Genomic DNA, 16,217 nt, shown 5'->3' with positions numbered 1-16,217 from the left:
CAGGGGCCTGAGTGTTCAAGGAGTGTCCTGTTCTTCAAAGTCTGCTTTATTGCCCCCTGGATTCACAAATTGGCACCCTAACTGGTGCTATTAAGTATAACAAATGCAGGAAAGACAGGATATGAGATTTGCAACACAGTTTTGTACTTGGAAATGACCATGAGATGTGTGAAGCAGGTTTGTTGGATTACTTACATGGAGACCTGATGGAGCCATGAGGATGAATTGTGGGTTGCAGTACAGACCTAATGAAGACACCAGGACTATGGAATGGCTGCTAAGGAGAGCTGCCAACACTGGATAAAGATTTCTGGGACTGTGAGTACCCTTGGTTGAGGGGTGGAATTGGAACTCCAAAGACTTGTCAGTGGTCAGAATTATCAGACTTGGAGATTTGTCACTGGATAAAGTTGTCAGACTTGGAACTACAGAGTTTAATGTTTGCCCTGTGTTTTGTTTTAAATCTTGTATTGGTAAATATATATATTTACTATGCCCAATTCAAAAAAAAATTTTGGCTGTAACTGTGTTGATTATAAATGCTTCTTTTAATATTTTTATTTGTTTGAGAGAAAGACACGGAGAAATAGAGAATGAGTATAGGTACACCAAGGCCTCTGCAAACAAATTCTAGACACATGCACCACTTTGTGCATCTGGCTTAAGTGGGTACTGGGAAATTGAACCAGGTCCATCAGGCTTTGCAAACAAGCACCTTTAACCACTGAGCAATCTCACCATCTTGTGAATGTTTTGAGTTACTTCTCTTAGAAAGGAACATGAGTGTAAGATAAAAAACAATGAAACAAATGGTAAAAGGAAAAGTAGACATGGATATAGGAGATTAGAAGGAAGATTTAATGTCCTTCACATCATTTTGGATACTAATTCTGACAGATATTGAAAACTGATATGTGAATTTGTGTGTTGAGCACTGAGATATAGGTGTTCATGAGTTTGTGTATTTTTCTGTCTATACTATCTACCTAGAAATCTTTAAATTAATAAAAGTTATCATCACGGAACTCTAAACTTGAGATCTAAAATTGATGACATAGCCAGTCCTCTGAAACTTTTTGAATTTGTGAAGTTGAATAAGAGACAGCCTGATGTCCTGCTGTGCGAATACATGAGCACTGGCATATATTAGAACATGCCAAGCTTTTATTTTTACTTTTACTTTCAAGTCTGTTATTTATATTAGTGTTCTTAAAGCCTCTTTCTCTGAAGGCAGACTTTGCAACTTCCTGCCAAGTTAAAAAAAAAATAGTCTTTAATAACTGGAATGAAAGTGAGTACAGCCTTGGATTTCATTGCTTTTTCATTAACATAACTATACTCAGAAAATCTGTATGTACCTTAAGTTTCTTACATCCTTTAAAGGGAAAGATACTCGTTTGAAGTATATATAAAGGTATGAATCATTAGAATAGTTTCTTGAATTTCAAGCTGAAATCATGAACTTGACCAAAATGGATATTTTAGGGCAAAATTCTACCTAAATTGTCTTATATTTTATTCAAATGATTATATAAAATTGGAACAGTTGAAATTGATCAATATTTACAATGATGTCATGTCAATATTTTACCACATATGAAGGACCAGTCTCTGTTAGTTAATGCTTACTGCCAACTTGACTAGATTATGAAACATCTCCTCAGTTAGTGAAATACGCTCTGAGTGTGGCTAAAATAGCATGTGCAGAGATAGTTCTTGAAGTCTCTGTTTCATCAGTTGATTCATCCCCTGATGGATTCATAATGTGACAGGACAATGGGAAGAGGTGAAAGGTAGGAGATGAGGCTTATTTAGAGATATCATTCACTGAGGGCCTGCTTTTGGGTGCAATATCTTGTCCTGGTCTCTCCTTGTAACCCATTTCTCTGCTGCCTATTTCTTAAAAGGTAAAGAATCTCCTCTGGAAACAATCACTCCTACCACCCCCATGATCTCTCCAAGTTTGTGGGACCAACCATCCTGGATTTAACCCTCTGAACTTACCTCCCTGGCTTTTTCTGTCAGGCATTACAACACAGTGACACAGAAATAATGCAAAATTCTCATCTAGCTTTTTAATTTGGAAAATTTTGTTCAGTGACATTCTTCTTTTGGGCTCAAACACCCATTTGCATTCTTTTTCCATAGCCCTTCACAAGCTCCTATAGTGTCTCTCTGTTTATCCAAGTCTGACCACAGGGAAGGATTTGAGAGACATTTTTATTTATAAGCATTAATAACTGAATATGTTACGGGAGCTCATTGTAATTTTACAATATATTTTTTATTTATTTAAGACAGAGTGGAGGGAGGGGAGAGCAGATAGACAGAGAGAGAGAGAGAGAGACACACAGGCATATCAATTCTAGCCACTGCAAATGAACTCCATATATATGCACCACCTTGTGCATCTGGCTTATGTGGGTATTTGAGACTCAAATTGGAGACTTTGTCTTCACAGGCAAGCACCTTAACCCATAAGCCATCTCTTCAGCTCCAAGGGGTATTTTTAAATGTTAATTCTTATTCTCAACTGAATTAAGCTATCTTTAAAATTTCATGTATAGTTAGGAAAATATATGGCTACAGTATGTTCCTGGATTTAGCTGTAACATCTCCTAACAGTTATTGTTAACATTTTGGGAATGTTTATAAGTTGGTAATTAACACAAATATGAAATGTAAAATAACACAATGAAACCATATGGAAAGCAAAGTAAAACTAAAAGGTTATTGGATCCTAAAGATTTTATTCTATTTTAATATGGTCTATGTGTTTGTGTATATCTTCAGTAGTCATATCAGTGAGATACCTAGTGGCAATCTAGCCCTAGTGATATGCCCTTGTAACCTTGAAATAGGCTATTGCTCAGTATATCTAAACTACAAGATGAGGAGTCTAATAAGAATTTGGCTGATGGTTTTACTGATAATTTGTACTAGCACTTGAGAGGCTGAGGCAAAAGAAGTCTTCCTCCAATGACTGGCCTTCCCTACAGAGGTAATAATATATCCAGTACCGAATACACACAATGCTTTCTCACTTGTACACTAGCTGCACTGTTTCTCTGGAGAACTGTAATATAGCTACAAACACAACAGTTGGTGAAAATGAGCAAAAAAATTGTGTGCTAGTCAAGCAAATAAATGAAATATATAAGGAATAGTGTTATAGATTTATAATTTGTCAAATTGTATGCTACATATTGTTTACATCAGAATTTATCATAAATGTATATATGTATGTATGCCCATTTTTCACTGTTTTAGGGAAGAGTGAGATAAGAACATATCTGTAGCTGCTAAATTTTCATATTTCCCCACATGCCCATAAAACATACTTAACAAAGAGAACGAATAACTCTCCTCCATTATTATTACTTGGAAGAAAAATGTTTATATTCTAAATGTAGAAAAGCTAATATCAATATCTTTCAATTCAGTGCTCCAAAATGATTAATTATGGTTTCATAAATGTGATATTTTTCCAAACAATATTTCAGTTGCATTAGGCCAAGTTTATGTGTGAATTACTGCAGGTGTACAGTTTTCAAGGTCTCTGAAAACACATGAACATTGAAGCCTACATGGTGTTTTATCTCCTGAAGAAAGATAAAGTTTGAGAAGAATCCACAGTTGTTTGAAATATGCGGTTTCACAATACTCCAGTATTTCTAATTCAAGATTTAACAATCTCTCACCTGCCAAATCACCAAATACCCTTTCATAATCAGATGCTATAGGACCACTCATTTCAATGGCAGCCATGGATAATATGGTCTTAAGCCATTGATACTGGTAAAGAACCTGACGTGTATCAGGAGAGGGAAAGGAAGGATCCTACCTGGACTTAATATGTTTTGCTCTTTCAAAAGACAGGAGAATATTAACTTTAATTTATTCATTTATAAATTTTTTCAACTGGCAGCATTACTGAATGTGAAAATAAAAAGACTAGATATGTAAAACAGTAGTGAGCTCTTTGTGTGAATAGTGCTTACTTGATGTTCAGTTATTGATTTTCTTTGTGTGGCTTGACTTTGTGATGGATATGATGGAAAAACAAAATCAATATGAAAACATTTACATAAGGACTTGCTTCTGTATGATGCAGTCTTAATGCCTTCCTAAAGGCTTGTCTTTGCAGGTCATGTAAAGAGACATGCAGGACATCAGTGACAATACCAATGCTTTACTTTATTGCTGCAATGGTAGTAATAGACTCCTGGTTTCTAATTAGTACTTTATAGTATTGATGGATTTTTAATTAGACTTATTTTTGGTGCACACTTCTTTAACTATGTGTGGATCTTAAACCCAAACACAGATTCTGTATTAGTTAATATACATATAAATATTTCATATATACTGAAAAAAATAATTTACATTGTCAGTATTGCATTTTTAGATATATAAAGACCTAGGAGGCTGGAAATGTAAATTACTAACCACCACTTTTATTTGACACATGTTCAGTGTGTCATAAAGTGATGCAGTGTCAGGTCAGAAACTCAGGTCTCAATTCTCAAGCCTCCAACCATCTTATACATTATCATTGCTTCTTCCAACTATATTCAAATTAAGAATAAATAAATTGATTTTCATTCCTTAATCTCATACTTTTGCTATATGTATTCTATAGTGATGAATAGAACAAAAATCCAGCTTCATTGATCCCCTCCTGTAGGTCAAGATGATGGCAATTAACAAAAGCAAGAATTCTGTGAGAGTTCTATCATTAGTCAAATTATAATATTTGGAAATTTAAAACATATATAGTTTATATAGAAGAGGAGAATATAAATATATATATGTGCATATGTGTATATATACATAATACATATATATGCATATGTATGTGTGTATATATATATATATATATATATATACACACACACACACACACACACACACACACATATTTGTGAACATAGAGAGGACAGAAAGAGAATGAGCATTCCAGGCTCTCTAGCCACTGCAGACAAACTCCAGATGCATGTGCTACTTCTTGCATCTGGTTTCATGTGGGTACTAGTAGTTGAACCCAAACCAGTGGGCTTTGCAAGTGCCTTTATCTGCTGAGCTGAAAGTCTCTCCAGGGCATGCACACACACACACACACACACACACACATATTTGGTGTTGAAGAGCACTTTAGTTATTTTCCATACATTCTCCAGAAATTGGAATATGACTGGCAGTCTAATGGTAAGAGGATATGAAGGAACACTTAAGGATTGGTTCTTCTGGTTCTTTTGTAGTAGCATTTACTCTGAGGGGAGAATGAAGGTCATGAACAGAATGGAATTTCAAGAGAGGGAAACAAGGAGTCTTCAGTTGAGAAATGAGAGCTTGAAATAGTCTCAAAGGAGAAGGCCAAGCCAAGCATCCCCGCAAAGTTTAAAGTCCTCAAGTGAAAGCTCTTATTGGAATGACAGATTCTTCTAAGACATGCAAAGGAAGTGGATGGGTGTGGCTTTAAGGCACATTCTACACTTTCCAAGTAGCCGATTTTCACTATTGAACACTGTTGTTTATGTGTTTTGTTACCTTAAAGCAAGATTGTACCTTCCTATGTCTAGCCCCTAATTTTGTGGTGCTAGAATAATTTTAAGGTTCTTGAGATAATTAGCAAATGATTTGTATAGTAATTGAGTTTTCCAATTAGTCATAGAGTGTTTAATATGCATTTATAATGTATTGGGCATTGTTTCTGTGAAATGTACTTAGTTCTTCTTTTATATGAAAGCCCTTCAAATATATGAAGCCCTGAAGCCATGAAGTCCTTGGTGTTACCATTCATTCCTCAGATGGCATAATTCCATTAATTTTGCTGTTTATGTGATACTTCTCTTGCTATTCCTGAAAGGAAGCAGAACATGACCACTGGATATATGTCATGAAAGAGAAAATATTCTTGTTTCATTATCTGCAGTGTATTTTCTTATCTTCTTAGTACACGATGCTATATAGATGTGTCTGGTAGCAGAACTTCAAATGCTAAGAAGAACCAGTCTGTGACTGTAATTCCCTTGTATATTGTTTATTTTTTAACTGCCTATGTAATGTTGATTAATTTCAGGGCAATTAGCCATTTATGTTTCTGGATACTGGATTGAGTAATTCAAACAATTGTAGATCAGAAATAAATAAATGTATCTGCATGCATAGAACTAGTTTTCTTGTCATTATTACCTAAACAATATTAGATTAGAAACATTTCCACATAGTTCACATTGTACTAAGTTTGATAAGCAAGCTCTAAGTAATACAGAGTACTTTGAAGGATATATGTAGATTAGAACATACACAACAGTTCATGTGTTTTATATCTGGAAGTGTTGAACTTACACTGACCACCTTTTATATCCACTATGGATGCTGGGGACAAACTGATGAATGTTTTAGTATATTTTAACAAAGCTGTGGGATTCTTATACCACACCCCTCAATTTATCTTGGGATTCCTGACCATATGCTCTTATTTACAGAAACACCTAAATACAATGTCTCCTTTTAACAGCCAGAACAAACTTGTGTAGTAACTTGGCTTATTACTACTTCTCAAGACAATGCCTGTTTTAAAGTTTAAATATTCTTAGTTGATAGAGAACTTAAAGACTTCACATGTTTCTAAGCTCAGATATTGAACATAATTTTACATTCACGCTACATAAAGTTTATCTATAATATATCCTTGAAATATAGAATTGGAGAGCTTATAGTCAGGCTATGATATAAGGCCTTCATATGTCATCTGTGTGTGTTGTGGATTGTTGGGCAGTGAATTGTTTTATATACAACTAATTTGGTTGAATTTTAACTATTTCTTCCGAAATTACCATAAAGTTTTATATCAGTAAGTTACTTTTAATTTTTTCAGTCTTATCTTTGATGGTGGCCTGGTTCTAGCATTTCTTTATATTATGCCTTTTGGACAATTTTGGGACAGGAAAAGTTAAACTCAGATTGCCAAATAATAAGCCATTATAATAACATGTAGCTTTTTACTGAGGGCAGGTGGGGCACATTTTATGAATGCTTATGAAATGTTTTATGCACAGGAATTCATGCCCAATTTGGTTGCTCAATAATATTTTTAAGTTATGCCCTTGCTCTTGGAATAGGCTTTGGATCGAAAAGGTAATTAACAGGTAATTAGAAAGCTCATATTTTATTGAATTGACATCTCCTTACTTTGTTGAAATATAAAGCATAATTTAATTTTTAGGTTTTAATATTATAGAAATTTTCTGTGGTAGAGTTAGAATTTAGTTTGCTGTGAAATTAGGATGAACTACACAGTTATTTATATGTTACATTTGAGTTATTCCACTTGTATTCTTGGCTTCTTTTTGTAGCTAGTTTCTAACAGGAAAAGTGTGTATGGGAGACTTCTTGTTAAGATGGCGGTGTAGCTACCATGCCAAAACAGGCAAGGGAGGAAAATGCCAAAAAAATAAAAATAAAAAACAGCAAAATACACACTTTTACTAAAAAGTGAGGTGTATAGGAAATTGAAATAGCAGCAGAGAAGTAGGAGAGATCCAGAGCATCAGAGCCCACAAGGGCCAGCAAAAGTGCCTCTAGCAGGGTGGGTCTGTGTGCCAGACTGTGGTGGTGGGGCTTGGCTTGAGCCACAAGAAAATCCAAGTGAGGGGATTTTCCACTCACGGAGGAGCTCTCTGCAAACTCAAGAAACGTGAAGGAAGAACGGCAGTGAACAAGGGAGGAGCAGATCACAAGGTAGAAGAACGCATAGAACCGCGGGCAAACTAGAGCAGCATCGGCTCCCTTCCCTTCCCCACCACCAGTGTCCAGTCCTGGGGAACAGAGCAGCAGTCCAGGTATCTGGCCACGCCTACTTGAACTGACAGAGCACCAAAGAGGGACCCAATCAAGAGTGCAGCTGAGACCAATATCATGCCAAAAGGCAACTGGGATTATACCAGGTCTACCCACCTAATAAACCTGGTATAAATGCCTGCACCAGAAGTGCTAATTGCACCTTCCATGTCAGGATAAATTATATGTTAAATCTGATGGGTGGTTGAATTTGCCATTCTTAAGTAAGCTGTATTTTTGTCTTGTTGTTTGTTGCTTCTTGAATTATAGTGGCTTTGTTTACTCTCCTGTTATACATTAGGGAAGGGTCTTACCTGGTCACAAGATGACTTGGAACTCTCTACGGACCAGAAATCTTAACCACCTTGTTGTCAGGATTAAGGGAGTGGGTGAGGCACCATACAGCCTATGAGACAGACAGAGGACCTGGTTGTCATAATACCTACTTGGGTAAATACAATGTGCTGTTGTGCACTGAATGTGTTTATTGTATAGTTAAATTTTAGAATCTGCCTGTATTGTGCTCCACTTAGCCTTCATGAATACTCTCATAGCAGGCACACCCAACACCTAGAGTCACATTTGTAGATACTCTGAGAGTCTTCAGAGCAACTCCTAGTGCCTTAAGCTCCTACTCTAAAGATATATAACATCAGATTGACTGATAGATCTCATAATACCCAGATAACTGGAAAATCCAATCATTAAATAATCCAAGATGCAAAAATATATACATTATAACACAAGAAACACCAGAAATCAAGACAATATAAATCCAACAAAAAGTATTAATGCATCAAAAATGACCACCAGTGAGAAAGAGTTAGAGGAAATGCCTGAGAAAGAATTCAAAAGAATGGTTATAAATATGTTCAAAGAACTCAAAGAAGAAATCACAGGCCAGATCCATATGGGACACATCTGCCATTGGAACCATGCTCCCTTGTCTCAGGACCCCATCCTATGACTGACCTCTTTCTCAGGAGCCAAGTACTGAAAGCCTGCCTGGCCCTTTCACAGTGAAGGAAGAGCAAGTAAGATGAGGCTAGGTCAGTTTAGCTGACACACTGACTGGCGTAATCATGCCCTTGAACCACTGCCTTTACCCAGCTGCCTGTGCAAGACCCTCATTCTTATATGTCTCACCTCCTAATCATGAACCTGAAATGAAGAAATGTATTCTACTATCTGCACTGTAGAGAATGTCAAGTATCCTGTGAAGTGTGATTCTAAGAGGAAACAGTGCCATGCATTCCTCAGATGCGGAGGGATGAATAAATTACTAAAGATCATTTCCTCCTTTTAAAAAATACCAAGATTTTGTTGTTGTTGTTGTTGTTGAAGTTATGCATACATGTGTTAAAGAAAACATAGTTCTGTAAGTTTTAGTTGATAAATTAAAGATTACACTTCCTCAGGAGTCACCTCAGAATCCCTTTTAGTATTTTAATGCTTTCTTGTTTGGAATTTTGTTGTTTTATGATTATGTAAATCTTCAGCATTTTAAAATGTTTTCCTCAGTATCTTTTATTTCAATCTATCAATCTTACCACATAAGAAGACCTGTCTAATGACCCTACCTCCCAATATAATGTAATATTTTGAATTTTGTTAAATAAACAACCAGTGCTTATATTAAAAAAAAAAAAAAGAAATCAAAGGAAGCAAAGAAGACACAGGATGCCAATTTAATGAAATAAAGAGATCGATACTAGACATAAATAAGGAAATAGAAATAATAAAGAAAACCAGTTAGAATTACTAGCAATAAAGAACACAGTTAATGAAATTAAAAAAAAAAAAAAAAAAACTCGGTAGAAAATCTCACCAGTAGAATGGATGAAGGAGAGGACAGAATATCTAAGCTAGAAGACCAGGTGGCAGAACTAATATAGTCCAACAAAGACAAACTTATAGAAAAGTATGAGTGGGAATTTCAAGATATTCGGGACACTATGAAAAGATCAAATATAAGAATTTAGGGCGTAGTAGAAAGAGAAGAATTTCACTCCAAAGGCATAGTTGGCATCTTCAACAAAATCACAGGAGAAAGCTTCCCCCAAATTGGGAAAGTTGTGCCAATGCAAATACAGGAATACTTTAGAACACCAGCCAGACGAAAGCTGGAAAGAACCTCTCCTTGCCATATTACCAAACATACAAACAAACAGAAAAAAAAAAAAATTGAAAGCAGTCAGAGAGAAAAATCAAGTTACCTACAAAGGTAAGCCTATTAGGATTACAGCAGATTACTCAACACAAATTTTAAAAGCCAGAAGGGCTTGGAGTGTTGTATTCCAAGTTCTGAAAGATAACACCTGTCAACCAAGGTTACTTTATCCTGCAAAGCTATCTATTCAAATAGACAGAGAAATAAGGACATTCCACAACAAAAGCAGACTAAAAGACAATTTGAAGACCAAACCAGCTCTACAGAAAACACGTGAAAGAAAACTCACTGGATGGGCTGGAGAGATGGCTTAGTGGTTAAGCGCTTGCCTGTGAAGCCTAAGGACCCCGGTTCAAGGCTCGGTTCCCCAGGTCCCACGTTAGCCAGATGCACAGGGGGGTGCATGCGTCTGGAGTTCGTTTGCAGAGGCTGGAAGCCCTGGCGCGCCCATTCTCTCTCTCTCCCTCTATCTGTCTTTCTCTCTCTGTCTGTTGCTCTCAAATAAAAATAAAAATTAAAAAAAAATTAAAAAAAAAAAGAAAACTCACTGGAGAAAAGACAGCCTCTTCAGCAAATGGTTTTGGGAAAACTGGATATACATCTGTAGAAGGATGAAAATAGATCCTTCTCTCTCTCCATGCACAAGAATTAATTCCAAATGGATTAAAGACCTTAACATCAGACCAGAAACTCCAAAACTGCTAGATGAAAAAGTAGTGGAAACCCTTCAACATATTGGTCTTGGCAAAGACTTTCTGAATACAACCCCAATTGCTCAGGCAATAAAACCACAGATTAATTACTGGGACCTCATGAAATTACAAAGATTTTGTACTGCAAAGGACACTGTGAATAAAGCAAAGAGGCAACTTAGAGAATGGGAAAAAGTCTTCACCAGCTATATATCTGATAGAGGATTAATATCTAGGATATTCAAAGAACTCAAAAAATTAAATAATAAGAAATCAAACAAGCCAATTAAAAAATGGGCTATGGAGCTAAATAGAGAGTTCCCAAAGAAAGAAATAGGGATGGCATATAAGCATCTAAAAAAGTGTTCTACATCCCTAGTCATCAGAGAAATGCAGATTAAAACTTCATTGAGATTCCATCTCACTCCTGTCAGATTGGCCACCATCATGAAAACAAATGATCATAAATGCTGGTGGGGTTGTGGAAAAGAGGAACCCTTCTACACTGTTGGTGGGAATGCAGTCTGGTCTAGCCATTGTGGAAATCAATGTGCAGGTTCCTAAAACAGCTAGAGATTGATCTACTATGTGACCCAACTGTAGCACTACTAAGCATATATCCAAAGGACTCATCTCATTTCCTTAGAAGTATGTGCTCAACCATATTAATTGCTGCTCACTTTATAATAGCTGGGAAATGGAACCAGCCTAGGTGTCCCTCAACTGATGAGTGGATAATGAAGATGTGGCACATTTATACAATGGAGTTCTACTCAGTGGTAAAGAAAAATGAAGTTATGAAATTTGCAGAGAAATGGATGGCTCTGGAAAGGCTTATACTAAGTGAGGTAACCCAGGCCCAGAAATCCAAGTGCTGCATGTTCTCCTTCATATGTGGATCCTAGCTACAGATGATTGGGCTTCTGTGTGAGAAGGAAAATACTTAGTAGCAGAGGCCAGTAAGCTAAAAAGACATACAAAGGGAAGATGAATGAAGGGAGGAGGGTAATTAATAGGTTGGTATTGTATATATGTAAGTAGAAGAATGGATTTATGGGGTAAAAAGTCCCAAAGTGAAGTCAGAGGAAGAGATTAAGTAAAGGAATGGTGGAGGGAGGGCTAATCAAAATCTAAAAGGATATAAATAAATAATATGGATTTCTCTGGTTTTGGACAATGGAACACTCAGTAGCTATAGATCATTGCCAGAAAATTTTCAGTGCCAGGGATGGGATACCTTCCAGTGAGATGTTGGCCAGGAAGGTTCCTGATGCCCCCAAAACATTATAGGCCATTGCTGAGGCCCTTGGTTTCCCACCAGGAATCAATGGTAAGACCCTATTGCTGAAGACTCCACATACTTTGGCTGCAAGGCCACTGAGAAATCCTGCTTGAACTTAGCTGATAACCTCCTCCACATAGACCAGCTGACAGAAACCTGGAAGAAGCCATTCTACATGCTGTTCAATGGGAGAAAGAGATACCACCAGTGAAGATACTCAACAGTGGACACTGCAATCCTTATAATTGGCCAGCCAGGAGAAGTTAACCAATGGGTGCAATAGTGGCATGTCTGTCATGGTGGAAACCAACTGCCCTCCAATTGGACTGGAGGCCCACTCCATGGGAGGGAATACATCCCTGATACTGAAAACTTAAAACAGGGGTAGTCATGATCCCTAGGGTTGTAACATCTGCTGATGTCTGGATAAGTGTATATACTATATTTATCAAACTGCCCAGTAAACACTTCTCTTAATATTCATACCCTTATATTAATGCTACTCTCACTTTGGGTAGAGAATCTTCTGTTTTCAGATGGCAGTGACCTTGGGACGACTCAGAAGGTATCATGGTGCTGGAAAGAAGTGACTAGAGTACCAAGTAACATCTCAATCACACCTTCCAGGGCTCAGAGTCTAATGCGGAAGAGGTGGCAGAAAGAATGTAAGAGTCAAAGGAAGGGTTGGACTCCTTATAATGTGCTCCCTCCAGACATAAAATGGCCTCAATATCCATGACCTCATAGTGCCTGACACTACCTACACAAGAGCATCACAAGAGTAGGGAAATATCACAACATCAAAATAAAGGTAGAAGAGGTAGAAGATCTGAGGGTCATTCTTGCTGGGTGATTTCAGGTCAGGCTAGTTGTTTAATGTCTTTCATTTAATCTTTTTCTTCTATGAATGAAGTTGGTAAAAGTGACTACTTCATGTAGTTATTTAAAGGATTAATTGAACCATGTGTTAATAACAATATTAATATTTGGCAACCATCATTTTTATAAAAACAACTTACTGAATATGCCTACTTAATTGGGGATTCAAAAATTGAATACGAGTATATAATTCTAACAATTATATAAACCCTATATATGCTTGGGTGGTACTATATTTGACATTACAATTTTTCACTATTTGCTTCTTTAAGTGTAGCAATGTTAATATTCTGTGGTCTCCTAAAGTTCCTTTATTGTGTTTGGTATATCTGTCCAATGTTAAGTCCTTTGATGGCAGGTTTATATATCAATGTAAGCTTACCTAGTATTTGAAAGAACTTTGTTGAATATTGACTTTCAAAATCAACTATTAAAACTATATGCCATGTACCAATGGTTTAAATAAATGTCTAATTTTAATTACAATTTTGAGAAATTGAGTATTTCTCTTCAAATTAATTTCTACTAATTTACAACTGAAGTATGGACATAAAATTGGAAAATCATTTAAGCTGTTTGGCAGATGATAACACTTTGTAATGATTCTTAGAAAGTAAAGCTAAAAGGCTGATGGCAATAAATCTTATAGAACCCCTTCTTGAGACAACAATGCCTTTTAGTCTTGACTTTCCTTCCATACTTCAATAGTTTAAGTGCCATCACATATATATATATATATATGTGTATATATATATATATATATATATATATATATATATATATATAATTTTATAATATATATCTTTATATATAATTTTATATATGATATATAAAAGGTTGTTAAAAATCACTGTATTTGGGCTGGAGAGATGGATCAGTGGTAAGGGCACTAGCTTGCAAAGCCTGATAGCCTGAGTTCAATTCCCCAGTACTCACATAAAGCCAGGCACCCAAGAGTGATATGAGCGCCTGGGGCTTGTCTATAGCAGCAGGAGGCCTTGGCATGCCCATTCTCCCCTGCCTCCCCTTAAATAAATAAAGAAAGAACTTTTTAAAAAGTTAAATTTTATGGGCTGGAGAGATGGCTTAGCGGCTAAGCGCTTGCCTGTGAAGCCTAGGGACCCGGGTTCGAGGCTCGGTTCCCCAGGTCCCACGTTAGCCAGATGCACAAGGGGGCGCATGCGTCTGGAGTTCGTTTGCAGAGGCTGGAAGCCCTGGCGCGCCCATTCTCTCTCTCCCTCCATCTGTCTTTCTCCCTATGTCTGTCGCTCTCAAATAAAAAAAAAAAAAATCACTGTATTTGTGTCTTTGAGTAAATAACTCTGCTGTTCTGTCACCCGTCACATACACTGAAAAGAATCCATTATTATATTATATCCATTGCATCTCATGGATTATAAAATATATATCAGAACTTTGCAATACACAAAATGTTCATACATTGATATGGTCCTTTGGAAACTATACTCTTCTGTAGAATTTATTTATTTATTGCCCTTAATACTTATTTTGTCAAGACAGAGGTTCAGTGTTACAGTATGAAGATAATGGGGTTGAAGTTAAGAACACCTCTATCAATCAATTAAGCTTTCTCTATCTCCATTTCTTTATCTATGGAATGAATGGGCTGAACCCAATTATGTCTAAAAATCCCTTATAGATCTAAGTTTTAAGTACAATACAAGTTCATATTATATTAATTTTATTTACAACATGCTCTTATAAAGTTAGAAAATGTCACAAGTACTCATGTCTTCCTATATTTTTCAGAAAGAATGAAAGTAGGTGGCAATATGTTGTTGTTCTGTTGTATGTGTTTGGTATTTTTATTATGCAGTACATGGTATGTGTGGATGTTCACACCCCTTGTGTATTCATGTAGTTGCCAATGGAATATGTAAGGTGGCCTCTTCTATTTCTCTTTTACTTATTTCTTTAAGATGAATCTCTCACTGGACCTAGAGTTCCAACATTTTTTGGTAAGACCAGGGTAACCCAGACACCTTCCTCTCTCTACCTCACTCAGCTCTGTTATACAGTCATGCACAACCACAGCCAGATTCTAACATCATTTCTCTGGATAGAACTCAGGTTAGCATCCTTGCACAGCAAGTGCTATTACCCTCTAAGCCATCTGTGCAACCCTGAATGTTATTATTGAAGGCCACGTTACATATATGTGTGTAGCTGAAAGCTTCAGGTTTGATGTGATGAACTTCCAGACTAGGCACAATTATGAAGGAAGGGATTTATTAATGTTCACAGATCCAGGGGAAGTTCCATAATGGCAGAAGAATCTGGCCTGCTTTCATAGGTCCAACCACAGAGACAGAAGCACAAGCCTAAAAGCCAAAAGCCACGCAGCACAGCACACTTCAGGAACTCCAGCTAGGTACACTTTGCACATTTTTAGATTGAAATATCAAACCCATCACCACACCTTAAAATCTGTCCAGTGACACTGCCTCCAGCCATGTGACTACAGATGCAAACTAAAAACTAATAAAACACTGAATATATCGGGGGCCATCTATTCAAACGACCACAGTGTGTAATTAATATATATATATATATATATATATATATATATATATATATATATATATATATATATAGTCAAAATTAATATATATGTCTATGAGTAATATAGAGTTACTAATTGTTTCATACTTTAAAATGCAAATAAAGCATATGTTTATGAAATAGAAAATACATTTTCAAATGATTTTCATCAAGAATAGAAGAAATTATGTTCTCAAATTATTTCTCTCAAATTGTAATCTTTTCGAAGTGCTGTTATGGGCAGTGGTTAAAGTTCTAATTTTCTTCATAATTGCAATGCATATTTGGTAAATGAGTGAATGATTTGACTTACAGAAATAAGAATTTACTTAGTACACATATATAACTCCCAATGTAAAATTTAAGTATAATACATTATGTTTAAATAATTTGTATTCAAGGAAATGACCTCAGGATCTAACTCCAAATAAAAAGGCATTGAATTCAGAAACACTCGCAATATTTCAGAAATTTCTAAGAACTATAAAACAAAGTGGATTTGACTAGAACAGTTTTCAATTTGTACTTGCATCTTGGGCATTTGTTCAGACCTGCTTATGAATAAACTGAGTGACTTATAATGGGGTTTGGTTTTTGTTTCATACCTGTGTGAACCAATCTTGAATAAGCCATACTACCTTTCTGTTTTATTGTGCATTATTGTACTACCAAATGTCCTATACAAATTAAAATGTATTCAATAAAGTTGAAATTTAAAATAGAATTTGGTATCTTCCTTTGGCTTTCATGTGAAAACAATACCCTAATTTTGTTATTGAGAATGTAA

The 16,217-nt window shown here is 36.1% G+C and overlaps 1 protein-coding gene across 7 annotated transcripts in view; it reads left to right on the top strand.

Moving 5' to 3' along the window:
* Positions 1-16,217, top strand: part of Nkain2 (sodium/potassium transporting ATPase interacting 2) — a 1,180,756-nt gene that overhangs the window by 139,261 nt on the left and 1,025,278 nt on the right. The window contains exon 2 of one of the 7 annotated variants that reach the window (XM_045158888.1): positions 178-318. The exons of the other annotated variants lie outside the window; for them this stretch is intronic. Coding sequence (XP_045014823.1) covers positions 271-318 — 48 coding nt within the window. The 5' untranslated portion in view covers positions 178-270. The remainder of the gene's footprint in view (positions 1-177; positions 319-16,217) is intronic. 7 annotated transcript variants of the gene reach the window in all.

Source organism: Jaculus jaculus, chromosome 9 (genome assembly GCF_020740685.1).
Source record: "Jaculus jaculus isolate mJacJac1 chromosome 9, mJacJac1.mat.Y.cur, whole genome shotgun sequence".
Classification (NCBI taxonomy): domain Eukaryota; kingdom Metazoa; phylum Chordata; class Mammalia; order Rodentia; family Dipodidae; genus Jaculus; species Jaculus jaculus.
This window is presented reverse-complemented; position numbering and strand designations above follow the sequence as displayed.